At 40.0% G+C, this 20,226-nt stretch overlaps 1 protein-coding gene across 1 annotated transcript in view; it reads left to right on the plus strand.

Annotated features, from left to right (window-relative positions):
• Positions 1–20,226, plus strand: part of PDSS2 (decaprenyl diphosphate synthase subunit 2) — a 296,574-nt gene that overhangs the window by 176,282 nt on the left and 100,066 nt on the right. Inside the window, 1 exon segment of the mRNA NM_001266911.1 lies at positions 5,274–5,472. Within this exon segment, the coding sequence (NP_001253840.1) occupies positions 5,274–5,472 (199 nt within the window).

Raw genomic sequence — 20,226 nt, forward strand, 5'->3', positions numbered from 1 at the left:
CAAGGTGGCTCTGAGTTCCAGCTTTGCCTTTTATAAACTCAGTGTTCTTGATCAAGTGTTTAACCTCTGCAGACCTCTATAATTAGAATCACAAGTAGATCATATAAATGAAAGGTTTTTTTAAATGGCAGACACTGTAAAAATGATGGGCTTTCACTTTTATTATTGCATACCATTGTTTTTGTTGTTTCTGGCCATGTGGCATTTAAAAGTTGCTATTTATTTAATGAATGCTGTTTTATGACTATAGATGTCAAAATCACTCATTTTCATCCTTTGAGTAATCCAAAACCCCACTTTTTGCTTACCTAGTTATTACTTTCTTTCATAAGCTGAACTGCATGAAAAACTTGTCCAAATGCTTAACCCTTTTTACTTTTATGCTTTCCCATAATCTCATTATGTGATTTTTGTGAAATGTGACAATATGGACTTTTTTCAGTGAATAGTTTTAGAAACTAGAAATTATTTGCAGGGTAGTAATAAAATACAATTTTATTCCTTTCTTTTAGTCACTTTTTAAAAGGTAATTTTAAATGTTCTATTTTTAAAAAATGTCATCTGTTAACTTTTCAACTGTCTTTTAAGCCTCCATTCTTAGTGATTTTCTTTGGGATATAATGAGATTTTAATCTAAACTATGAATTTACTCTTAGATGCTATTTGACTCACTGATTAATTTCTCTACTCCCCAAATTTGTAATCAAGTACAATATGTCTACTGGGTCATCTTTACATAGTCTCTTAATTTTTTTTAACAAAGGAAATGAATTAGACATGAGATTTTCCTTGGCATTTGATAATGCCAAGTTGTTTAGTTCTTTTAATTGTATCTTTATGTGATTATTATGGTTTTTTTTTTTTTTTTTTGAGACGGAGTCTCACTCTGCCGCCCAGGCTGGAGTGCAGTGGCCAGATCTCAGCTCACTGCAAGCTCCGCCTCCCAGGTTCACACCATTCTCCTGCCTCAGCCTCCCGAGTAGCTGGGACTACAGGCGCCCGCCACCTCGCCCGGCTAGTTTTTTGTATTTTTTAGTAGAGACGGGGTTTCACCGTGTCAGCCAGGATGGTCTCGATCTCCTGACCTCGTGATCCGCCCGCCTCAGCCTCCCAAAGTACTGGGATTACAGGCTTGAGCCACCGCGCCCGGCCCAGTCTGGTTTTTTTTGAGAGAAGACTCTCATATATTATTTGATGATTTTATATTTATTTATTTATTTTATTTATTTATTTATTTTGAGATTCAGTCTTGCTCTGTCATCCAGGCTAGAGTACAGTGGCACAATCTCAGCACGCTGCAACCTCCACCTTCTGGGTTCAAGCGATTCTCCTGCCTCAGCCTCCCAAGTAGCTCCCAAAAATTAGTCAGGCACCTGCCACCATGCCTGGCTAACTTTTCTATTTTTAGTAGAGACAGGGTTTCATCATGTTGGCCAGGCTGGTTTCGAACTCCTTACCTCAGGTGATGCACCCAGCTTGGCCTCCCAAAGTGCAGGGATTACAGGCATGAGCCTGATTATCTGGCCTGATTATTTTATGTTTATTTCTCTCCATGTCTAAGGCAGTTGTCCTAGGTCAAGGCCTTTTGTTGCATCTTCCTTGGACCTTTGTAATAGCTCCCCCACCCCATATCCCTACTTTCCCTAGATACTTATTTAAGGTTTTTCTATGTATCACTTTTGCAATCTTCTTCCTAAGTTATTAAAAAATATGTATCATCCTTTCATCTCAAAACATTGCCTGTGTAATAAAATATAGACCATTTCACCTGCTATAACCAAGCTCCAAAATTCCTATCTCTCACTTATCCACACAGTCCCTTTACTGTAGCCAAACTGATCTCTTCAACCTTTGGTCACATTTTCTGCTCTGGCCTTCTCTATGTCATGATTCATGGTCTTTCTTATTCTGGAGTTCTCAAGCCCTACTCTTGTTTTGCCCTTTTTCTCCAGCTATGGAAATCTTACTTGCCTTTCCAGGTCCCTCTCAAATTTAGCTTCTTCAAGGAAACTTTTTTAAAGCTTTTATGACACAGATGAGGTCTACAGAAAAAAAGGAAAGATAGAATCTTTCAATGGGCACATGTGGGAGGCAGCCTAATCTAGTAGAAAAAGATTGGGGTTTGGAGTCTCTGTTAGTTGTCTATTGTGTAACAAACTACTCCAAACTTTGGTGGCTTAAAACAATAACCAACTTATTTCTCATAATTCTGTTGTTTGGCTGGACTGTTCCTTTGCTGGTTTCTCCTGTATTTATTTATGTGGCTGTGTTTACCCGGTAAATGTGCAGGGGGCTGGGCTTGACAACATGGGCCTTTCTCCATGTTGTCTTTCATTCTCAAAGAGGCTAGATTAGGTTTCTTTTTTTTTTTTTTTTTTTTTTTGTTGAGACTGAGTCTGGCTCTGTCGCCCAGGCTGGAGTGCAGTGGCCGATCTCAGCTCACTGCAAGCTCCGCCTCCCGGGTTTACGCCATTCTCCTGCCTCAGCCTCTGGAGTAGCTGGGACCACAGGCGCCCGCCACCTCGCCCGGCTAGTTTTTTGTATTTTTTAGTAGAGACGGGGTTTCACCGTGTTAGCCAGGATGGTCTCGATCTCCTGACCTTGTGATCCGCCCGTCTCAGCCTCCCAAAGTGCTGGGATTACAGGCTTGAGCCACAGCGCCCGGCCTAGGTTTCTTAACTTGTAGTCTCAGGTTAGCATTCCAAGAGGGTAAACCCCAATGCAAAAACACTTATCAAGCCTGTTTGTCCCTCTTTTGCTGATGTCCCATTGACCAAACAAGTCACATGGTCCAACTCAGCATCAATCAAGGAGATTATACATTGCTTGGATATTAGAGGATGTGACTGATAAGTGTAACTTGGTGTAACACTCTGCCACAGTTTGCCCTCAGGCCCAATGTTTCACATTCCTTCCATATGCATAACATACCACCTCCCAAGACCCCAGTCTCATCCATTTTATGACATCAAGCTCAGAGTCCCTGATCTCATGATTTCTGTTAGGTCTCCATATGGATGTGGTTCCATGGGTGCAGCCCCTCTTCAGTCAGGGACCTAGGAAATAAAGAAACAAATTATCTACCCTCCCCCCACCCACACACCACCATCTATCCAACATACAATAGTGAATCAGAAAGAAGATAACCACAGTTGTCAGTTTCATTAAAAAGAGAGAGAAATGGGAGGTACGTAGCAGTCACTAATCTATAGCAATTCTGAAATCCAGCTGGGCACATATCTGGGCCACCTACTCTATCTTGGAGCAAGGAATGTTTCTTGATTAGGGCTCAGTTCTTTTCCCTGGAAATGGTTCTCGAATTCACTCTTCTCCATTGTTCGTGGTTCTGCCTTCTGAGCTTCCTTTTCTTTTCTTTCCTTTTTTTTTTTTTTTTGAAATAGAGTCTCACTCTGTGCCTAGGCTAGAGTGCAATAGTGCAGTCAGTTCACTGTAGCTTTGAACTCCTGAGCTCAGGTGATTGTCCCACCTCAGCCTCCCAAGTAACTGGGACTACAGGTGTGCACTCCCTCACCCAGCTAATTTTTATTTTTAAATTTTTTGTAGAGATGGAGTCTCACTATGTTGCCTGGACTGATGTTGAACTCCTGGCCTCAAGCAGTCCTACCACCTGGACCTCCCAAAGTGCTGGGATTATAGGCATGAGCCACTGCACCTGGCCTATTTTCCCTTTCTAGTAAGATATAGTTTATACTTGTAGCTGAGTAGCTTTCCAGCTTCCACTAAGAGTTTGCCATTCCTTCAGCCTTTGCCTCCCAGTCTCATTTTTCTGACTCAAAGCAAACACTCCACTTCTAGATATATCATTTCTGTATCAGATATCTGTTGCTACATAGCAAATCACCCATACAGTTTAGTGACTTGAAACACACTACCATTTTGTGGATTGACCTGAGGGTTCTTCTGCTTGGGGTCATGCAACTCCTGTGACTGCGAAAAGCTTATCAGTTGCATAGGCACTTATCAGGCTTCCATGTGTACTGTTTGTTGATGTCCTATTGGCCAAAGCAAGTCACATTGCCAGGCGTGGAAGGGGATCATGCAGGACCTTGGAAACCAAAAGACGTGACTCACATGGGGCCATTTGTAGCAGATACCAACAGATTTTCAGATCTACATTACTGTGTACTCTTGGGAAAGTCATTTTACTTGTGTGCACAATTTTTTCACCTATTAAAAGAGGTTAATAATACCTATCATGAAGTTGTGATAATGTTTAAATTTTTAGTAATTACCTGTTGATTTTTTTTCTGAATATAAAAGTAATACTTTTGTCATGGTACAAAATATACAAACTACAGAAAAATATAAAAAGGAACAAACATCTGCTGAAATTGCCGTGTAATACAGTTCTATACTATAAGCTCCTCAGGGGCCTTCTCTATATTATTTGCTACTGTAGGTTTTTGTCTTCATTCTTATTCTGAAAGTTAAAAAGTCCTTGAAGGATGAAACCATATTGTATTTATCTCTGTAAACCCCATAGCTTTGCATTTACGATTGAGATAATGTGGCTAGGAGCAGTGGCTCACACCTGTTATCCTCACACTTCGGAGTCCGAGGCAGGTGGATCACCTGAGCTCAGGAGTTCAAGACCAGCCTGGGCAACATGGCAAAACCCTGTCTCTACCAAAAATACAAAAGTTAGCCAGGCTTGGTGTCACACACCAAGTAGTCCCAGCTACTCAGGAGGCTGAAGTGGGAAGATTATTTGAGCCTGGGAGGTGGAAGTTACAGTGAGCTGAGATTGCACCACTGCACTCAAACCTGGGTGACAGAGTGAGACCCCATCAAAAAAAAAAAGAGAGTGATAGAGAATGTACATAATCCCCTTAGACTAGTATCTGGCACGGATTATATTCTCACTTAAATTGGAATTCCATTAGACACTACTAAGGAGTCTCAGAAATCTTGAAGTTATGAGCATGAGGAAAGTATACCGAGAGCACAATGTCTAAATGGAGCTGTGGAGGGTGGCCCTCCACTGGCCAACTTCTATCTGGGATATCCTAGTGACTTGTGGGGAAGAGTGAGGAGTATTACAGAGAAGGAAGGTGTCAAGATCTTCTTACAGATCCCAAACTGCTCAGTAGAGAGGCCTCTATTTAAAGCTTCATTAGAAAGATATAATACCCCCCCCAAAAAAAAAAGTGGGTGGCAGCCTATGGAATATTTTATTGTTGAAAACTGAAATCAGACATTAGTGATAAAACGGTATTCTTGATACTCTAACAAATCTTACCTTTATGTTTTAGTCAAAGAAGTTTGGCAGAGATCACAGAGCTTATTCATACTGCTCTCCTTGTACATCGTGGGATAGTAAATTTAAATGAGTTGCAATCATCTGATGGTCCACTGAAAGACATGCAATTTGGAAATAAAATTGCTATCCTGAGTGGAGACTTTCTTCTAGCAAATGCCTGCAATGGACTTGCTCTGCTACAGAACACCAAGGTAAAAATGGGCAGGGTTTGGTTGTACCTGAATGGCTTCAGGCAGCAATTAGTTGGCTGCTGGAGCCGCAGGTCTGTGTGTCCTCCTGCCCCAACTCCCCTCATGTGCATGCTCAGTAAACAGTAAAACTGTGATGAACATGATGATGGCAGTGTTAGTACCAGGCAAAGCATAAATGCTAGGAACGAGTTTTGAAAGTAATTTTTTTTTCTGATTATGGATGAAATTATTAATTATAGAATAGGGTTAAATCTTCAAAGAAAATATAAGTAAATATTACCTATAATCCCACTATCCAGAGATAATCACTGCTGGTTTATATCTTCATGTATTTCCTTGTAGTCTTTTTTTGTTGTTCATTAATGCCTTTATATATGTAATTTTTTTTGTAATATATATGAGAACTTGCTATGTATAAGGTTTTTTTAATCCTGCCTATTTTTTCTTACTTAATATTATGATGTGAGCATGTTCCCATGGTTATAACTTTTTTTATAATATCCAATCACTTAGATATAATACCTCTTACTTAACAAATTCCTCATTGTTGGACATTGAGGTTGCTTCTTATTTTTACTATCATAAGTAGATCTTCAGTAAAGATCTTTGCATATCAATTTTCCTTATTCCAGATTATTTCTTTAAGATAAAGACCTAGAAGTGGTTCAAAGGGTTAAACATTTTTAGTGTTTTTTTTTTTTTTTTTCCTTTTGTTATAGAGACATGGTCTCACTCTATCACCCAGGCTAAAGGCCGGGTGCGGTGGCTCACTCCCGTAATCCCAGCACTTTGGGAGGCCAGGGAGGGTGGATCACCTGAGGTCGGGAGTTCGAGACCAGCCTGCCAACATGGTGAAACCCCGTCTCTACAAAAAATAAAAAATGAGCTGGGCATGGTGGCGCATGCCTGTAATCCCAGCTACTCGGGAGGCTGAAGTAGGAGAACCTCTTGAACCCAGGAGGTAGAGGTTGCAGTGAGCCAAGATTGAGCCACTGCACTCCACCCTGGGAGGTTGCAGTGAGCTGAGATCACGCCACCGCACTCCAGCCTGGGCGACAGAGTGAGACTCTGTCTCAAAAAAAAAAAAAATAAAAATAAAAAAATAAAGTGCAGTAGCATAATCATAGCTTACTTCAGCCTCAAACTCCTGGGCTCAAGCCATCTCTTACCTTAGCCTCCTGAGTAGCTACAGGCACCACCATGCCTGGCTAATTTTTAAAAACTTTTTGTGGAGACAGAGTCTCACTGTGTTTTCCAGGCTTGTCTTGAACTCCTGGCCTCAAACGATCCTCCCACCTCAACCTCCCAAAGTGCTGCAATTACAGTATGAGATTAATCCCAGCCACTACAAGGATTAAGGCCACCACACCTGGCCACATTTTTAGTATTCTTGATACATATTGCCAACCTGCTTTATGGAAGGGTTATAGAGGTATTTCTTGTTATATCAGTTAGGATTAGGTTTGATTATAAGGTAACAGTGCCCTATAAGATAGGAATTTATTTTTTTTCTCATGTAAAATCACCTAGGAGTAGGCAGTCAAAAGTTGGTGTAGTGATTCTGCAAAGTCAGGGATCCAGGCTCCTTCTATCTTACGGTTCTGCCATCCTTATCTTACCACATCATGGCCTGAGGCAGTTGCCATTATGGCCTCCCTCCAGTAATAGAAGGAGGAAGGACATAAAAGGGCAGGTCTCCTTCCCTTGAAGGTTGGATCAGTGTACATCCTAGTTTGCTAAAGCAGAGTCCCAGTGTAAGCCAGCTATCCTGGGATCTCATCTGATTTAGCATTTGTCCTGGATTTTTCATTTTTTAACAGAGAATTATTACTAATAATTATATTAGAATAAGTTGGGATGAGTTTGGTAGATTCCCCACTTAGTACTTCCAGCCTCTGTTTTTGTTTTTGTGTAGTGTAATATAATAGTATTGTGAGACCCTTACACAGTGGAGAGAGTTCTCATTATCAGTTGTCCTTTTTTCCTTTTTTTTCTTTTTTGAAACAGGGTCTTACTCTGTTACCTAGGCTGGAGTGCAGTGGTGCAATCACTGTAGCCTCACCCTCCCTGATTAAAGCGATCCTCCTACCTCAGTGTCCCAAGTAGCTGGGACCACAGGTGCATACAACCACACCCGGCTAATTTTTTGTATTTTTTTTTTCAGAGACGGGCTTTTGCCTTTCACCATGTTGCCCAGGCTGGTCTTGAACTCCTGGGCTCAAGAAATCCTCCTGTGTTGGCCTCCCAAAGTGCTGGGATTACAGGCATGAGCCACTGTGCCCAGCTTCATTTTAAGTTGTTAGGAAATCTGAAAGATACCAGAAATAACATCTCTTTTCCCAACCCTTTCAGGCAGAACTAATACTTCCCAGTCAAGGACAGAATGCAGGGCAATTGCTAATACAGTAAAGTACACTCAGACACAAATGTCTAGGGGCAGCTAACTGTTTCCTGTATCAGGTGGTGGGAGAAGTTTTGATGCTGCTGCCCCAGCTGGCTGTGTAGTGTGTCACCCAATTGTACTGTAGCCCATGCGTGACCTGCAAGAGTCACAAAGCCACCAGGTACCAGTTGATAAGTTCAGTGGGAAACAGTAAATTATAGGTTTGGGTGTCTGTAAAATATATATGGGAAATCAAGGCTGATCAGCTCTGCTAGGGAGCAAGTATAGCATAGACTGAGCACACTTGCTTGTACAGTGTAAATCTATAACTATTTTATTGCTTGGCAACACTTAGTTTTTGCAGTAAATCTTTTTGGCAGCAGTAAACTGAAAAAACTAAAAGTATGTGTTTCATTTTTTAAGTATTGATTTTTTTTCTTAAGAAAGTTAATAAGGAATGTATATTAATAACTTGAAAAAAATGTTTGTTGACATTTACTAACCACTGTGGAGGCCATAGTGGTATCACTGACCACATGAAAACAAGAAGAGTAAAGTCTGTCAAAGAAGTATCAGGATTTACTTTATGCAGCTGCAGAAGGTATATATCCATACCACTCTGCAACACAACTTGTATTTAGAGAAATGACTATTCTAAGTGATTTCACTAATTATCGACTACAAGTGTTTATGTGTATATAGGAAAAGGGAAGCAATAGTTCTTTTGTTTCATTGTCAGAAGAACTATGAAAGCAGTTAACTAATTCCAGTTTTAGTTCAGTGTCATCAGGTATTTCAAATAAGTATATCATTTAAGTTAGTTCTACAAATGGTTTCAATTTTTTCTTTCCATTCATTCATGGGATTAAGGTAAAGCTTTTGGAAGTATATTCTGTTAAACATAAAGCCTTTATGAGTGAGACTGGAAATTCAGTTTAAAAGTTCAATATAGAAAGACCGGGCGCGGTGGCTCAAGCCTGTAATCCCTGCACTTTGGGAGGCCAACACAGGCGGATCACGAGATCACAAGCTCTAGACCATCCTGGCTAACACGGTGAAACCCCGTCTCTATTAAAAATACAAAAACTTAGCTGGGCATGGTGGCGGGCACCTGTAGTCCCAGCTACTTGGGAGGCTGAAGCAGGAGAATGGCGTGAACCCGGGAGGCAGAGTTTGCAGTGAGCCGAGATTGTGCCACTGCACTCCAGCCTCGGCAACAGAGTGAGACTCCGTCTCAAAAAATAAATAAATAAAAGTTCAATGTAGAAAATAAAATTATTAGTTTATAGTAACAATAGAAGTGCAAATTTTGGTGAAGCACAGTGTTGTGGTAAAAACAATGTTTTTTTACTACATTAAGCCACCCGTGGAGTAGTTGGCATTGGTTGTGGCACACAATTGATTATTACATCTAAACGAGCACCAAAAGTCTTCTATTTTAGTAGAAGCTATTGTTACATCAAAATTTATAAATATCTGAATAGTCACAGTCACTGCACTGTAAGATCTGGGAGTTGTAGCTGATGTCAGATAAAAAATACGCTTCAGGCCGGGCACGGTGGCTCATGCCTGTAATCCCAGCACTTTGGGAGGCTGAAGTGGGTGGATCACCTGAGATCAGGAGTTCGAGACCAGTCTGACCAAGATGGTGAAATCTCGTCTCTACTGAAAATGCAAAAAACATTAGCCGAGCATGGTGGCACATGCGTGTAATCCCAGCTACTTGGGAGGATGAGGCACGAGAATCACTTGAACCCGGGTGGTGGAGGTAGCAGTGAGCCGAGATGGCGCCATTGCACTCTAGCCTGGGCAACAAGAGCGAAACTCTGTCTCAAAAAAAAAAAAAAAAAAAAAAAAAAAAACACTTCAACAGAGCAGTATGTGCCTTTTCTGTTTTTTTTTTTTTTTTTTTTTTTTGAGACGGAGTCTCGCTCTGTCGCCCAGCTGGAGCTCAGTGGCCGGATCTCAGGTCACTGCAAGCTCCGCCTCCCGGGTTTACGCCGTTCTCCTGCCTCAGCCTCCCGAGTAGCTGGGACTACAGGCGCCCGCCACCTCACCCGGCTAGTTTTTTGTATTTTTTTTTTTAGTAGAGATGGAGTTTCACCATGTTAGCCAGGATGGTCTCGATCTCCTGACCTCGTGATCCGCCCGTCTCGGCCTCCCAAAGTGCAGGGATTACAGGCGTGAGCCACCGTGCCCAGCCGCCTTTTCTCTTTATTGTCTGTCGTTGATCAGATTTTAGAAATCTTTATAAATCAGTCTGTGCCCCCAACAGTGGTATTGAACCTTATTCTAAATGGGTCATCAAAAGTTTGGTGGCATTTGGGTGCGGTGGCTCACGCCTGTATTTCCAGCACTTTGGGAGGCCAAGGCAGGCGGATCCCTTGAGGTCAGGAGTTTGAGACCAGCCTGGCCAACACAGTGAAACCCTGTTTCTACTGAAAATACAAAAATTAGCCAGGTGTGGTGGTGCATGCCTGTAATTCCAACTACTCAGGAGTCTGAGGCACGAGAATCACTTGAACCCATAAGTTGGAGGTTTCAGTGAGCCAAGATCACACCACTGTACCTCCAGCCTGGGTGACGGGGTGAAACTCTGTCTCAAAAAAAAAATTAAAAAAAAAAATAATATTTGGCAGCATTTTGTTCAACATCAGTTGAGACTCTTAAATCAAATATTCAATAAACACAACACTACATGAGACTTTTAGGGAATTACAATTAATGAAAACAAAACAAAGCTTCCATTAGAATTTTTCCCTACAAAAGCAAAGAAGGAATGATATAGACAGTAGGAGCTCAAACGATATACAAGATTAAAATTTTCAGTTCTGTAGTTGCGATTTGAAATGTCTCACCTTGCAGGAAGAATCTTGGTGGTGCTCCTACTTTGAATAAATTGCACACGCACACACACACACACACACACAAAGTGAGATTGAGAAGGCCTAGATTTTGCAGCATCTAAATTTGGCAAAACATTGAAAAGAATTATAGAGACAACTTATTTGACAAGTTTTGTCTTATAAAAATATTTGTTAGGCTGGGAACAGTGGCTTACGCCTATAATCCCAGCACTTTGGGAGGTCGAGGTGGGCAGATCACCTGAGGTCGGGAGTTCGAGACCAGCCGGACCAACATGGCAAAACCCTGAAATTAGCAGGGCATGGTAGCACATGCCTGTAATCCCAGCTGCTCAGGAGGCTGAGGCAGGAGAATCGCTTGAACCGAGGAGACGGAGGTTGCAGTGAGCTGAGATTGCACCATTGCACTCCAGCCTGGGCAACAAGAGCGAAACTCCATCTGAAAAAAAAAAAAAAAAAGAAAAAAAATCTGTTAAAGTAAGATACTCTGATGGAAGCAAAAAGAAAGTGCCTCTAAAAATATTTGGACTGAAATATTTATACTGTTCAATATTTTTAAAATTAGAATTCTGTCCTCCATTTAGCAAATTTACTCTGAACTTATCAGGTAACTTAGAATGTATAGAAAGAGAATTTTCTCCATAATTGAAAGTATCAATAATTCCAAACTAACTATGTTAAACTGCAACTGTGAAAAATATTGCGGGCAGGTTTATTTTTAAATACCATATTTTAATGAACACATTCTTCAGAAAAATGCCAATGACACAATATTAGAGACAGATATGGCTAAGAAATGGATTAAACCATGTAAATATACATCAATAATAATTCTTCTCGTTATTTTTAAATATTCAGATAATCAGTATAAAGAAATTATTGTTTTATTGTATGCACATGTATGTTATCTTTATTGCTTTTGAAATTTTATTTTTGAAAATAGTTTTTGAATAGAACCAGTTGAGTCCACCAATCTAATAAAATCAGCTGTTTGTTAATAAATACATATTTCAAAAAGTATAAAATTTTAGTTGTTTCAGCGCTTCTTTTTACTCTTGTGTCCCAGTTTGCATGATAAATTATATAATATTCACACTTTAAAGATCTTTCTCATAAGTTATATGAGATTTTTCTGCTTACATCCTGTTGACCAGAATTTAATTATATAGCCATACCTAGCTGTAAGGGAAGCTAGAAAATGTAATTTTTATTGTAGATCATCATGGATCCAGCCAAAAATCTGGAAGATACAGATAACAGATACTAGAAGACAAGTAACATTCTGCCCTACCTTCTCATCATGTGTTTGCATTTTTGGCTAGCACATATGAGGTAGACCTGCTGAATTTAAGGGAGAAAGTAGTATGGTACCTTTAATATCTAATTTATATTCATATTTTTTAAAAAGCTAAAGTAAAAAATGAATTGATCCTATTAAGCAGACTATTAGAGAATCTTGGTCAGGCATGGTGACTGACACCTATTATCCCAGTACTTTGGGAGATGGAGGTGGGAGGATAGCTGGAGCCCAGGAGTTGGAGACCAGCCTGGGCAACATAGCAAGACCCTGTCTCTACAGGAAAAAAAAAAAGGCAGGCATGGTGGTGCATGCCGTTAGTCCTAGCTACTTAGCAGGCTGAGGTGGTAGGATTGCTTGAGCCTAGGAGGTGGAGGCTGCATTGAGCTATGAATGCACCACTCTTTCTCTAGCCTGGGCAATAGAACCCGTCTCAAAAAAAAAAAAAAAAAAAAAAACAGAGAGAGAGAGAGAGAGAGGGAGAATCTGATGTCTCTCTCCAGTTCTATTTTTTTCATCTCAAATTTCTCTCTCCTTTATGCATATAGTATACTTCCATGGGTCCCACTAAATTGTCTCCTTCACTGGAATTCACATGTTAATGGAAGGTGAGTGGTTCTTTGCCCCGGGGACTCACAGACTGTATCATCCATCTTTCCTTTTCACCATATTTGCAGTGGTCTGTGATAAAACTTAGCCCTTGTTTGGAGAAGAAAGAGGCCTCATAAAGTGCAGGTCAGACATAGTGTCTGGACACCTTGAGCTGCACATGACCAGCTCTAGCTTCACAGGCTGGCCGTTCATGGGTTAGACCTACAAAGCTGAGGGGAGGAGATATTCTGAACCTATTGCTTGATAGTACCTAGGTCCACATTTTGGTAATTTGCCTCGGTATAGTCCCCATCTTAGAAAACCAAGACTCATTGCCTTTAGACAAATTTCTATTTGTTTTCTGCAATCATTCGTTTTAACTTTGAACTATTTTGATGAAATCTTACATAAGGTTAAAATGGTGGTAACATAATCATGTTAAATGATACAAACAAATAATCACTTGTTTAAACTGCTTCCCTTTATGGGACTGGTATTTAACATGTTCCTTTTTCTTAGCTAGCTTGTGTCAGTCACACATGCTTTTTTTCAGTATGGTTCAAGTACAGTGAAAATGGAAGCTTTACTCTCATCAAAATCAAATCAGATTCACAGCCTGTGAAATCCACTCTTGGTGTTTTGCATTCAGAAGCATCACTATAAATGTTCCAGAGTCTAAGACCTCCACCATCTGCTCCATTAGGCACTGGATTTCAGTAGCACTACTTGATTTACAAAAAGAAAAAGAAAAACTTAGCATATCCAAGCAACTATTCAGCCTGAAGCTTCTTGAAATAAGAATGATCTGGCATTTCCTTCCCCTTCAGTGAGCCCCATGCCTTCATGGTCTCTGCACAGGTTTACACCTTTAAATTTGCATTTTATCAACCTTTCTCTGGTGAGGAATTTTTTCCTTTTTAGGCTATGGTATTTTTTTTTCTGAATTTGATAGTTGTATGTTGAATTGAAGGCTTTATTCTGTGCAGCCCTCCTGTTAATCTCAAATGTGAATCTTTTGCACCTTGTTCTTCAAAGGGTCATTGAAGGCTCTACCAGGTCAATTTAAAAAAAAAAAAAAAAAAAAAAAAAAAAGCCTTAGGGGTTCACTTTTTGTGAAAGACCTTAAGAACCATGCCCAGGCTCTGTAATTGATCTTCAAATCAAGGCTTTTAGTATCTCTCTTTTAATCATAATAGATGATTTTCAAATCAGGTGCACAGTATTTTAAACTGAGGAAACTGTGAATTACTAAAGTTCTTGAAAGTCAGGAATTCCCTTTGATAAAGCAAATCTCCCATATTCAGAGCCAGTTTCTTTCATTTAATACTTGGCAATATTTTCATCAGAATAATTTAAGGAAAGGGAAGTTATATCTCAAAAGAGGACTTATTTTATCAAATGAGCTCCCAGAAGCTTAAGTTGATTAAGTGTTATAGTAACTATGGGTTTTTTGGAAGGAGGAGGTGGCAATAAATATTTCTTTGGAGTAGTATTGTATTAAAACTTTTTTTTTTTGAGACAGAGTTTTGCTCTTGTCACCCAGGCTGGAGTGCAGTGGCGTGATCTTGGCTCACTGCAACCTCTGCCTCTTGGGTTCAAGTGATTCTCCTGCCTCAGCCTCCCAAGTAGCTGGGATTACAGGCGCCCACCACCATACCCGGCTAATTTTTTGTATTTTTAGTAGATGGGGTTTTGCCATGTTGGGCAGGCTGGTCTTGAACTCCTAACCTTGGGTGATCCACCCACCTCAGCCTCCCAAGGTGCTAGGATTACAGGCGTGAGCCACCATGTCCGGCCAAGTTTTCTTATCTCTACATATGGTTAATGTCTTGGTAAAGTTAGATTCTATTTAATGATGTTTTAGTTTTCTTTTATAAGAAAGAAAATTTGTCAACAATAGCAACATAAATAGATACCACAGCAAGAGGAAACAGGCAAAACTTAATACAGAATTTCTGTTTATAATATGTCACTGTTTTTTCACAGTGACAGCCTGCTTTTTCTTTGAGGATGTATATTTAACTTGGTAATTAAAGTTGGCATATTTGTAGCAACTTTAATTTTTTATGACTTATTCATTCTACCAATTTGTCATTGTCTTGTGCTACTCGATTCTTGTCTGAATTTCTATATGATGTGTTTATCTCTGTACTTCTCATGGGGCAGCCATTAGATGAAGGGTTCTGCAGTCAAATGAAATTCAGAGCTGTTTTATAATTGCCAAGGGTAAAATTAGCAGAGTCAATTATTTTCCCTTTGGCTTTTCCCTGAAGATATTAGGGGTCTTCAAAGTAACTGCCGTAGGTTAATACTTAGATTTTTTTTTTTTTTTTTTTTTGAGACGGAGTCTGGCTCTGTCACCCAGGCTGGAGTGCAGTGGCGCGATCTCAGCTCACTGCAAGCTCCGCCTCCCGGGTTTACGCCATTCTCCGGCCTCAGCCTCCCGAGTAGCTGGGACTACAGGCGCCCGCCACCTCGCCCGGCTAGTTTTTTGTATTTTTTAGTAGAGACGGGGTTTCACCGTGTTAGCCAGGATGGCCTCGATCTCCTGACCTTGTGATCCGCCCGTCTCGGCCTCCCAAAGTGCTGGGATTACAGGCTTGAGCCACCGCGCCCGGCCAATACTTAGATTTTTAAATATCTCCAAGTATAGAAATTGGCTTATTAATCCTCTGGTAATTGCCTTCTTACCATTATAGCTGTAGTCACATAAATGCAGATTAACAAGATTTTTAATTCAAGAGTGAATTTAAAAATTAATGCTTGGGTTTTCATTCGTTTTCAATTATGGAACATAAGGGCAACTTTTTATTTTAGTACTTCACTGTATAAAGACCTGGACTAAAAGGTCTCAGAATGCCTCTTTTTAAATCATACATTTCCTGATTCCATTGGGATAAGTTGCTCTATATTGTGTCCATGTAGAACATCACTGGATGCTGTAGTGATGTGGTCATGCCAGAATCTAAAATTCTAGTGTTTGAGCAGCAAGCTATCAGTGAGACATGCTGACTAATTGGAAGGGAAATCATGAAATGGAGAAGTACTATAATTTCGAAATCTAGCTGGCCATTAACAGGCTTCCTCTGGTCTTTGTATTTATTTAGACTGGGTTTGTATTTAGGATTAAGCCACAGTGCAAATAAGACTGTGTGGATTACTACCTGTCATCTTGTTTTTGAAAATAGTCTTTTACTTTACATATATAATGATAAGCCTAGTATTTAAAGAATGGAATTTATCACGTTATTTTTTTTCTTTGCAGTCATTTTAATTTAATGGACCTATTGCTATATATCAGATTGGAGACTGTGAGTCAGCCTGTATCTTGTCTAAACACCCAAGAGCATTGTCATGATGTCATTTCTGGAGGTTGTTCTATTAAGCATTAGTGATTTATACTTCTGGATAACCAGTGGCACAGATGTACTCTTTACATAGCTGATGTATTTCCTTATGTTAACTTTGTTTTCCTAAAGGCATAAATATGTTATTTACAATGAAGTGTTTTGTTTGTACAAATATGCTCAATTTATGCATATAAATCTCCTTTTACACCATCTATATAGTTTAATAAAGACACTATTGTCTATTTGTGTTTGTCTTATCTGTTGTATTAATTTTACTTCCAAATTCATGTTAAGTTGAAACCTAAAAACATGTATTAAGTTTTTCCCTGTCTTATGCATTTAAAATAGGCATTATTATGATAGTGTTCATGGTTTTGCTTACACTATTTTACTTGTGGAAATTATTTAATATCTTTTAGGCTCTTTAGTTTGACATTCAAGTGTATGTATTTTTTATACATGTAACCCACTCAAGTGTAGATTTGCATGACTAGGGTAAAGTGATGCAGAAGGTGGCAAGTGGGGTGTCATACAGTATAACAGCAAAAGAGACTGTCTCCGTATCAATTAAATAGAAAAGTCAAAATGGCATCATAAAATTATTTAAGAATCCCAAAATTAGCTTCTGTCCTTTTTTTTCTTATTTGCTATTATAGTCACATGTTAAACAGAGACAGTATCCATTTTCTGATCATGCTTCCTTGGTCTTTAAAGTGAAAGTAATAAATGATTAGTGTGTGCAAATTATACTAGAAATAAGATGAATTTTAAATAATATTAAAACCTGGAACTTTGCCCATTTTGAAGCCACAAGACAATGGAACGTAGTAGCTTTTTGGCATAGGAAGGTTAAATGCCATCAGGTGAAATTGACATTTCTCTGGGTATCAAAGCAGAAACCTGACAACAAGGAAAAGGAGCAAGAGCAGCTTACATGTTTCTTCAATATGCCTGGCATTCAAAGACACCTTTTTTTTTTTTTCAATCTTGCTCTGTCACCCAGGCTGGAGTGCAGTGGTTCAGTCTCGGCTCACTGCAACTTCTACCCCCTGGGCTCAAGCAATTCTTCTGTCTCAGCCTCCCGAGTAGCTGGGATTACAGGTGCCTGCCACCACGCCCAGCTAATTTTTGTATTTTTAGTAGAGATGGGTTTTCGCCATGTTGGCCAGGCTGGTCTTTAACTCCACACCTCACGTGATTCACCCACCTCGGCCTCCCGAAGTGCTGAGATTACAGGCATAAACCACCGCGCCCGGCCAAGGACACCCTTTTTAAAAAGAAAAAAAAAAATCTGTGTTCTATAATACCAGCAAATAAACAAAATAGGAAAACAAACTGAACAAGAAATATTTGTTAAATCATTTTTAAATGTTGACATATAAAGGGAAATTAGGTTTAATAAGAGGATGAGGGTAGATACTGATTTTTTAATGCATATTTAATTTCTAATATTCCTTTTTAAATTTTTTTTAATTATTTTTATTTATTTATTTTTTGTAATAGAGACAAGGTCTCACTATCTTGCCCAGGCTGGACTATCTTGCCCAGGCTGGACTATCTTGCCCAGGCTGGTGCTGAACTCCTGGGCTCAAATGATCCTCCCATCTTGGCCTCCCCAAGTGTTCGAATTACAGGCGTTAAGCCACTGTGCCCAGCCAAGTTTCCTTTTTTTTTTTTTTTTTTTGAGACAGAGTCTCATTCTATCACACAGGCTGGAGTTGCAGTGGCACAATCCTGGCTCATTACAACCTCTGCCTCCCGGGTTCAAGCGATTCTCCTACCTCAGCCTCTCGAGTAGCTGGGACTATGGGTATGTGCCACCATGCCCAGTTAATTTTTGTATTTTTAACAGAGGTTGGGTTTCACTGTGTTACAGGATGGTCTTGATCTCCTGACCTCGTGATCCGCCTGCCTTGGCCTCCCCAAATGCTGGGATTACAGGTGTGAGCCATCTCGCCTGGCTCACAGTTTTCCTTTTTCTTAGCACGAGAGAAATCATGCTTTCCTCTGATGTTTCTCGACTTGAAGATCCTTGGTTTATATCTTCTTGAAAGGAGAAAGTATAAGTCAAGAAGGTGAGTGGCAATTTTTTCTGAAATAATAAGTAAAAGGAGAAAGAATAGAAAACTGGAGGATGAAGGTTGAAGAGGATGTATATACACTTTAGAGATTACCTGAGGTGAAATTAACCGAGTTGTGAACAGTGTGTTAGGCTGTTCTTGCATTGCAATAAAGAAATACCTGAGACGGTCTGGGCACAGTGGCTCACACCTGTAATTCTAGCACTTTGGGAGGCCCAGGCAGGTTGATCACCCGAGGTCAGGAGTTCGAGACCAGCCTGGCCAACATGCCAAAACCCCATCTCTACTAAAAATACAAAAAATTAGCTGGGCATGGTGGCAGGCACCTATAATCCCAGCTACTTGAGAGGCTGAGGCAGGAGAATTGCTTGAACCCAGAAAGCAGAGATTGCAGTGAACTGAGATTGCGCCACTGTACTACAGCCTGGGTGAAAGAGTGAAACTCCATCAGAAAGAAAGAAAGAAAGAGAGAAAGAAGAAGAACAAGAAGGAGGAGGAAGACAAGGAGGGAGGGAGGGAGGGAGGGAAATACCTGAGACTGGGTAATTTTGTAAAGAGAACAGGTTTAATTGGCTTATGGTTCTTCAGACTTTACAGGAAGCATGGAGCTGGCACCTGCTCTGCTTCTAGGAAGGCCTTAGGAAGTTTACAATCATGGCAGAAGGCAGAGTGGGAGCAGGGACATCACATGGTGAAAGCAGTAGCAATGGGAAGGAGGTGCCACACACTTTTAAACTACCAGATCTCCCAAGACCTCACTCACTATTGTGAAGACAGCACCAAGCCGTAAGGGATCTGCCCCCATGATCCAAACACCTCCCACCAGGCCCTGCCTCCTGCATTGGGGATTACAGTTCAACATGAGATTTGGGTAGGGACAGAAAGAGACACAGTGTACAAGCCTGCTGGAGTGAAGAAAGGATAGGCAGAGAAGAGATACTCAGTCAGGCAGCCGCAGATGCAAAGGCAGGAATCAGCTGTCCATCCACCCAGTACTTAGCAAACTCCTAACTCAGAAAGTTCCTCAGGTGAGATCATTAGCAAGGGAAAAGAAGATTACTGAATAACTTAACCCTGAAAATAGATTTTTTTTCTCGCTCTGGCTTTGAAGAACTAGCAATTTATGTCCATGAAAATGGAGGGGGAAGGCTGATTTAATTAATTTTACTTCTGGAAGGTAGGAAATGGGATTTACAAAAATCAAGGTTGCTAAATGTATTATATATAATATTGCCATAGTCAATATATTTCTGTCTTTCATGGCCAACCATGGTGTGAGGTTCAACTGAATTTGAATACCATAAGCAAAAGAAAATTTAAGCTTATCCAAAAGAGTCTATGTGACTACTTTTCTCATGGATAGCCACATATAGCTCAGTCATGTTAATGTAATTTTGGTTTTAGCATTTCCATCATTTTCTTAAATTCTTAAAGTTGTAAATACACAACAAAAAATTTACTTAGTCTAAGCCAAAGTTGGTTTATAGGGTCTTAGCCCAGGAGCAAATTTTATTTATTTAGCAATAGTGATTGGGAAGAGCCCTTTTCTGGCAGCTAATGACCTACTGGAAGACTTATGTGCCCAAGGCAAAGCTGAAGGCCATTAGCCCAACAGGTCATTAACTGACAAATGCCTGACCCTGAGGTCATTTCCGATATTGTAAACTGTGAAAACTTTAAAGTGGGTTCGTTGGAAAGTATGGCTGTGCCAAGCAAGTTTCTTTTTAAGCATTCTGGAAAATTCATCAAATTGTTTGTGGTCATCCCTGTGGCTTAATTGTCATTGTTCTGGGGCCATTTTCAGGGTGCAAAGTCAGGCAGAAACTGGGAAACACCAAAACTACATTGCAAGTCAAGTCTTTGGTTTTTAAAGGATAGTTTCCCTGTCTAGAATATCAGAGTAACTGTTCACTAACAACAGTTTTAGCTACACTCTTGTGGATCACTTATATTTTCATAATATGTTGAGCTACATAGCACTTATGTATTTTACATTCCTAGAGATGACTTGTAAAGCTACAAAGAGAAGTGGAAAGAACCATAAAGTAGAAGTCTGTGGATGGAATTCCTAGCCTTGACTTTTTTTCTCTTTATCTTTATTTTTATTTATTTATTTATTTATTTTTTGAGACGGAGTCTTGCTCTGTTGCCCAGGCTCACTGGGCAATGGCACGGTATCGGCTCACTG

The sequence above is a fragment of the Macaca mulatta genome, chromosome 4 (assembly GCF_049350105.2).
Source record: "Macaca mulatta isolate MMU2019108-1 chromosome 4, T2T-MMU8v2.0, whole genome shotgun sequence".
In the NCBI taxonomy this organism is placed as follows: domain Eukaryota; kingdom Metazoa; phylum Chordata; class Mammalia; order Primates; family Cercopithecidae; genus Macaca; species Macaca mulatta.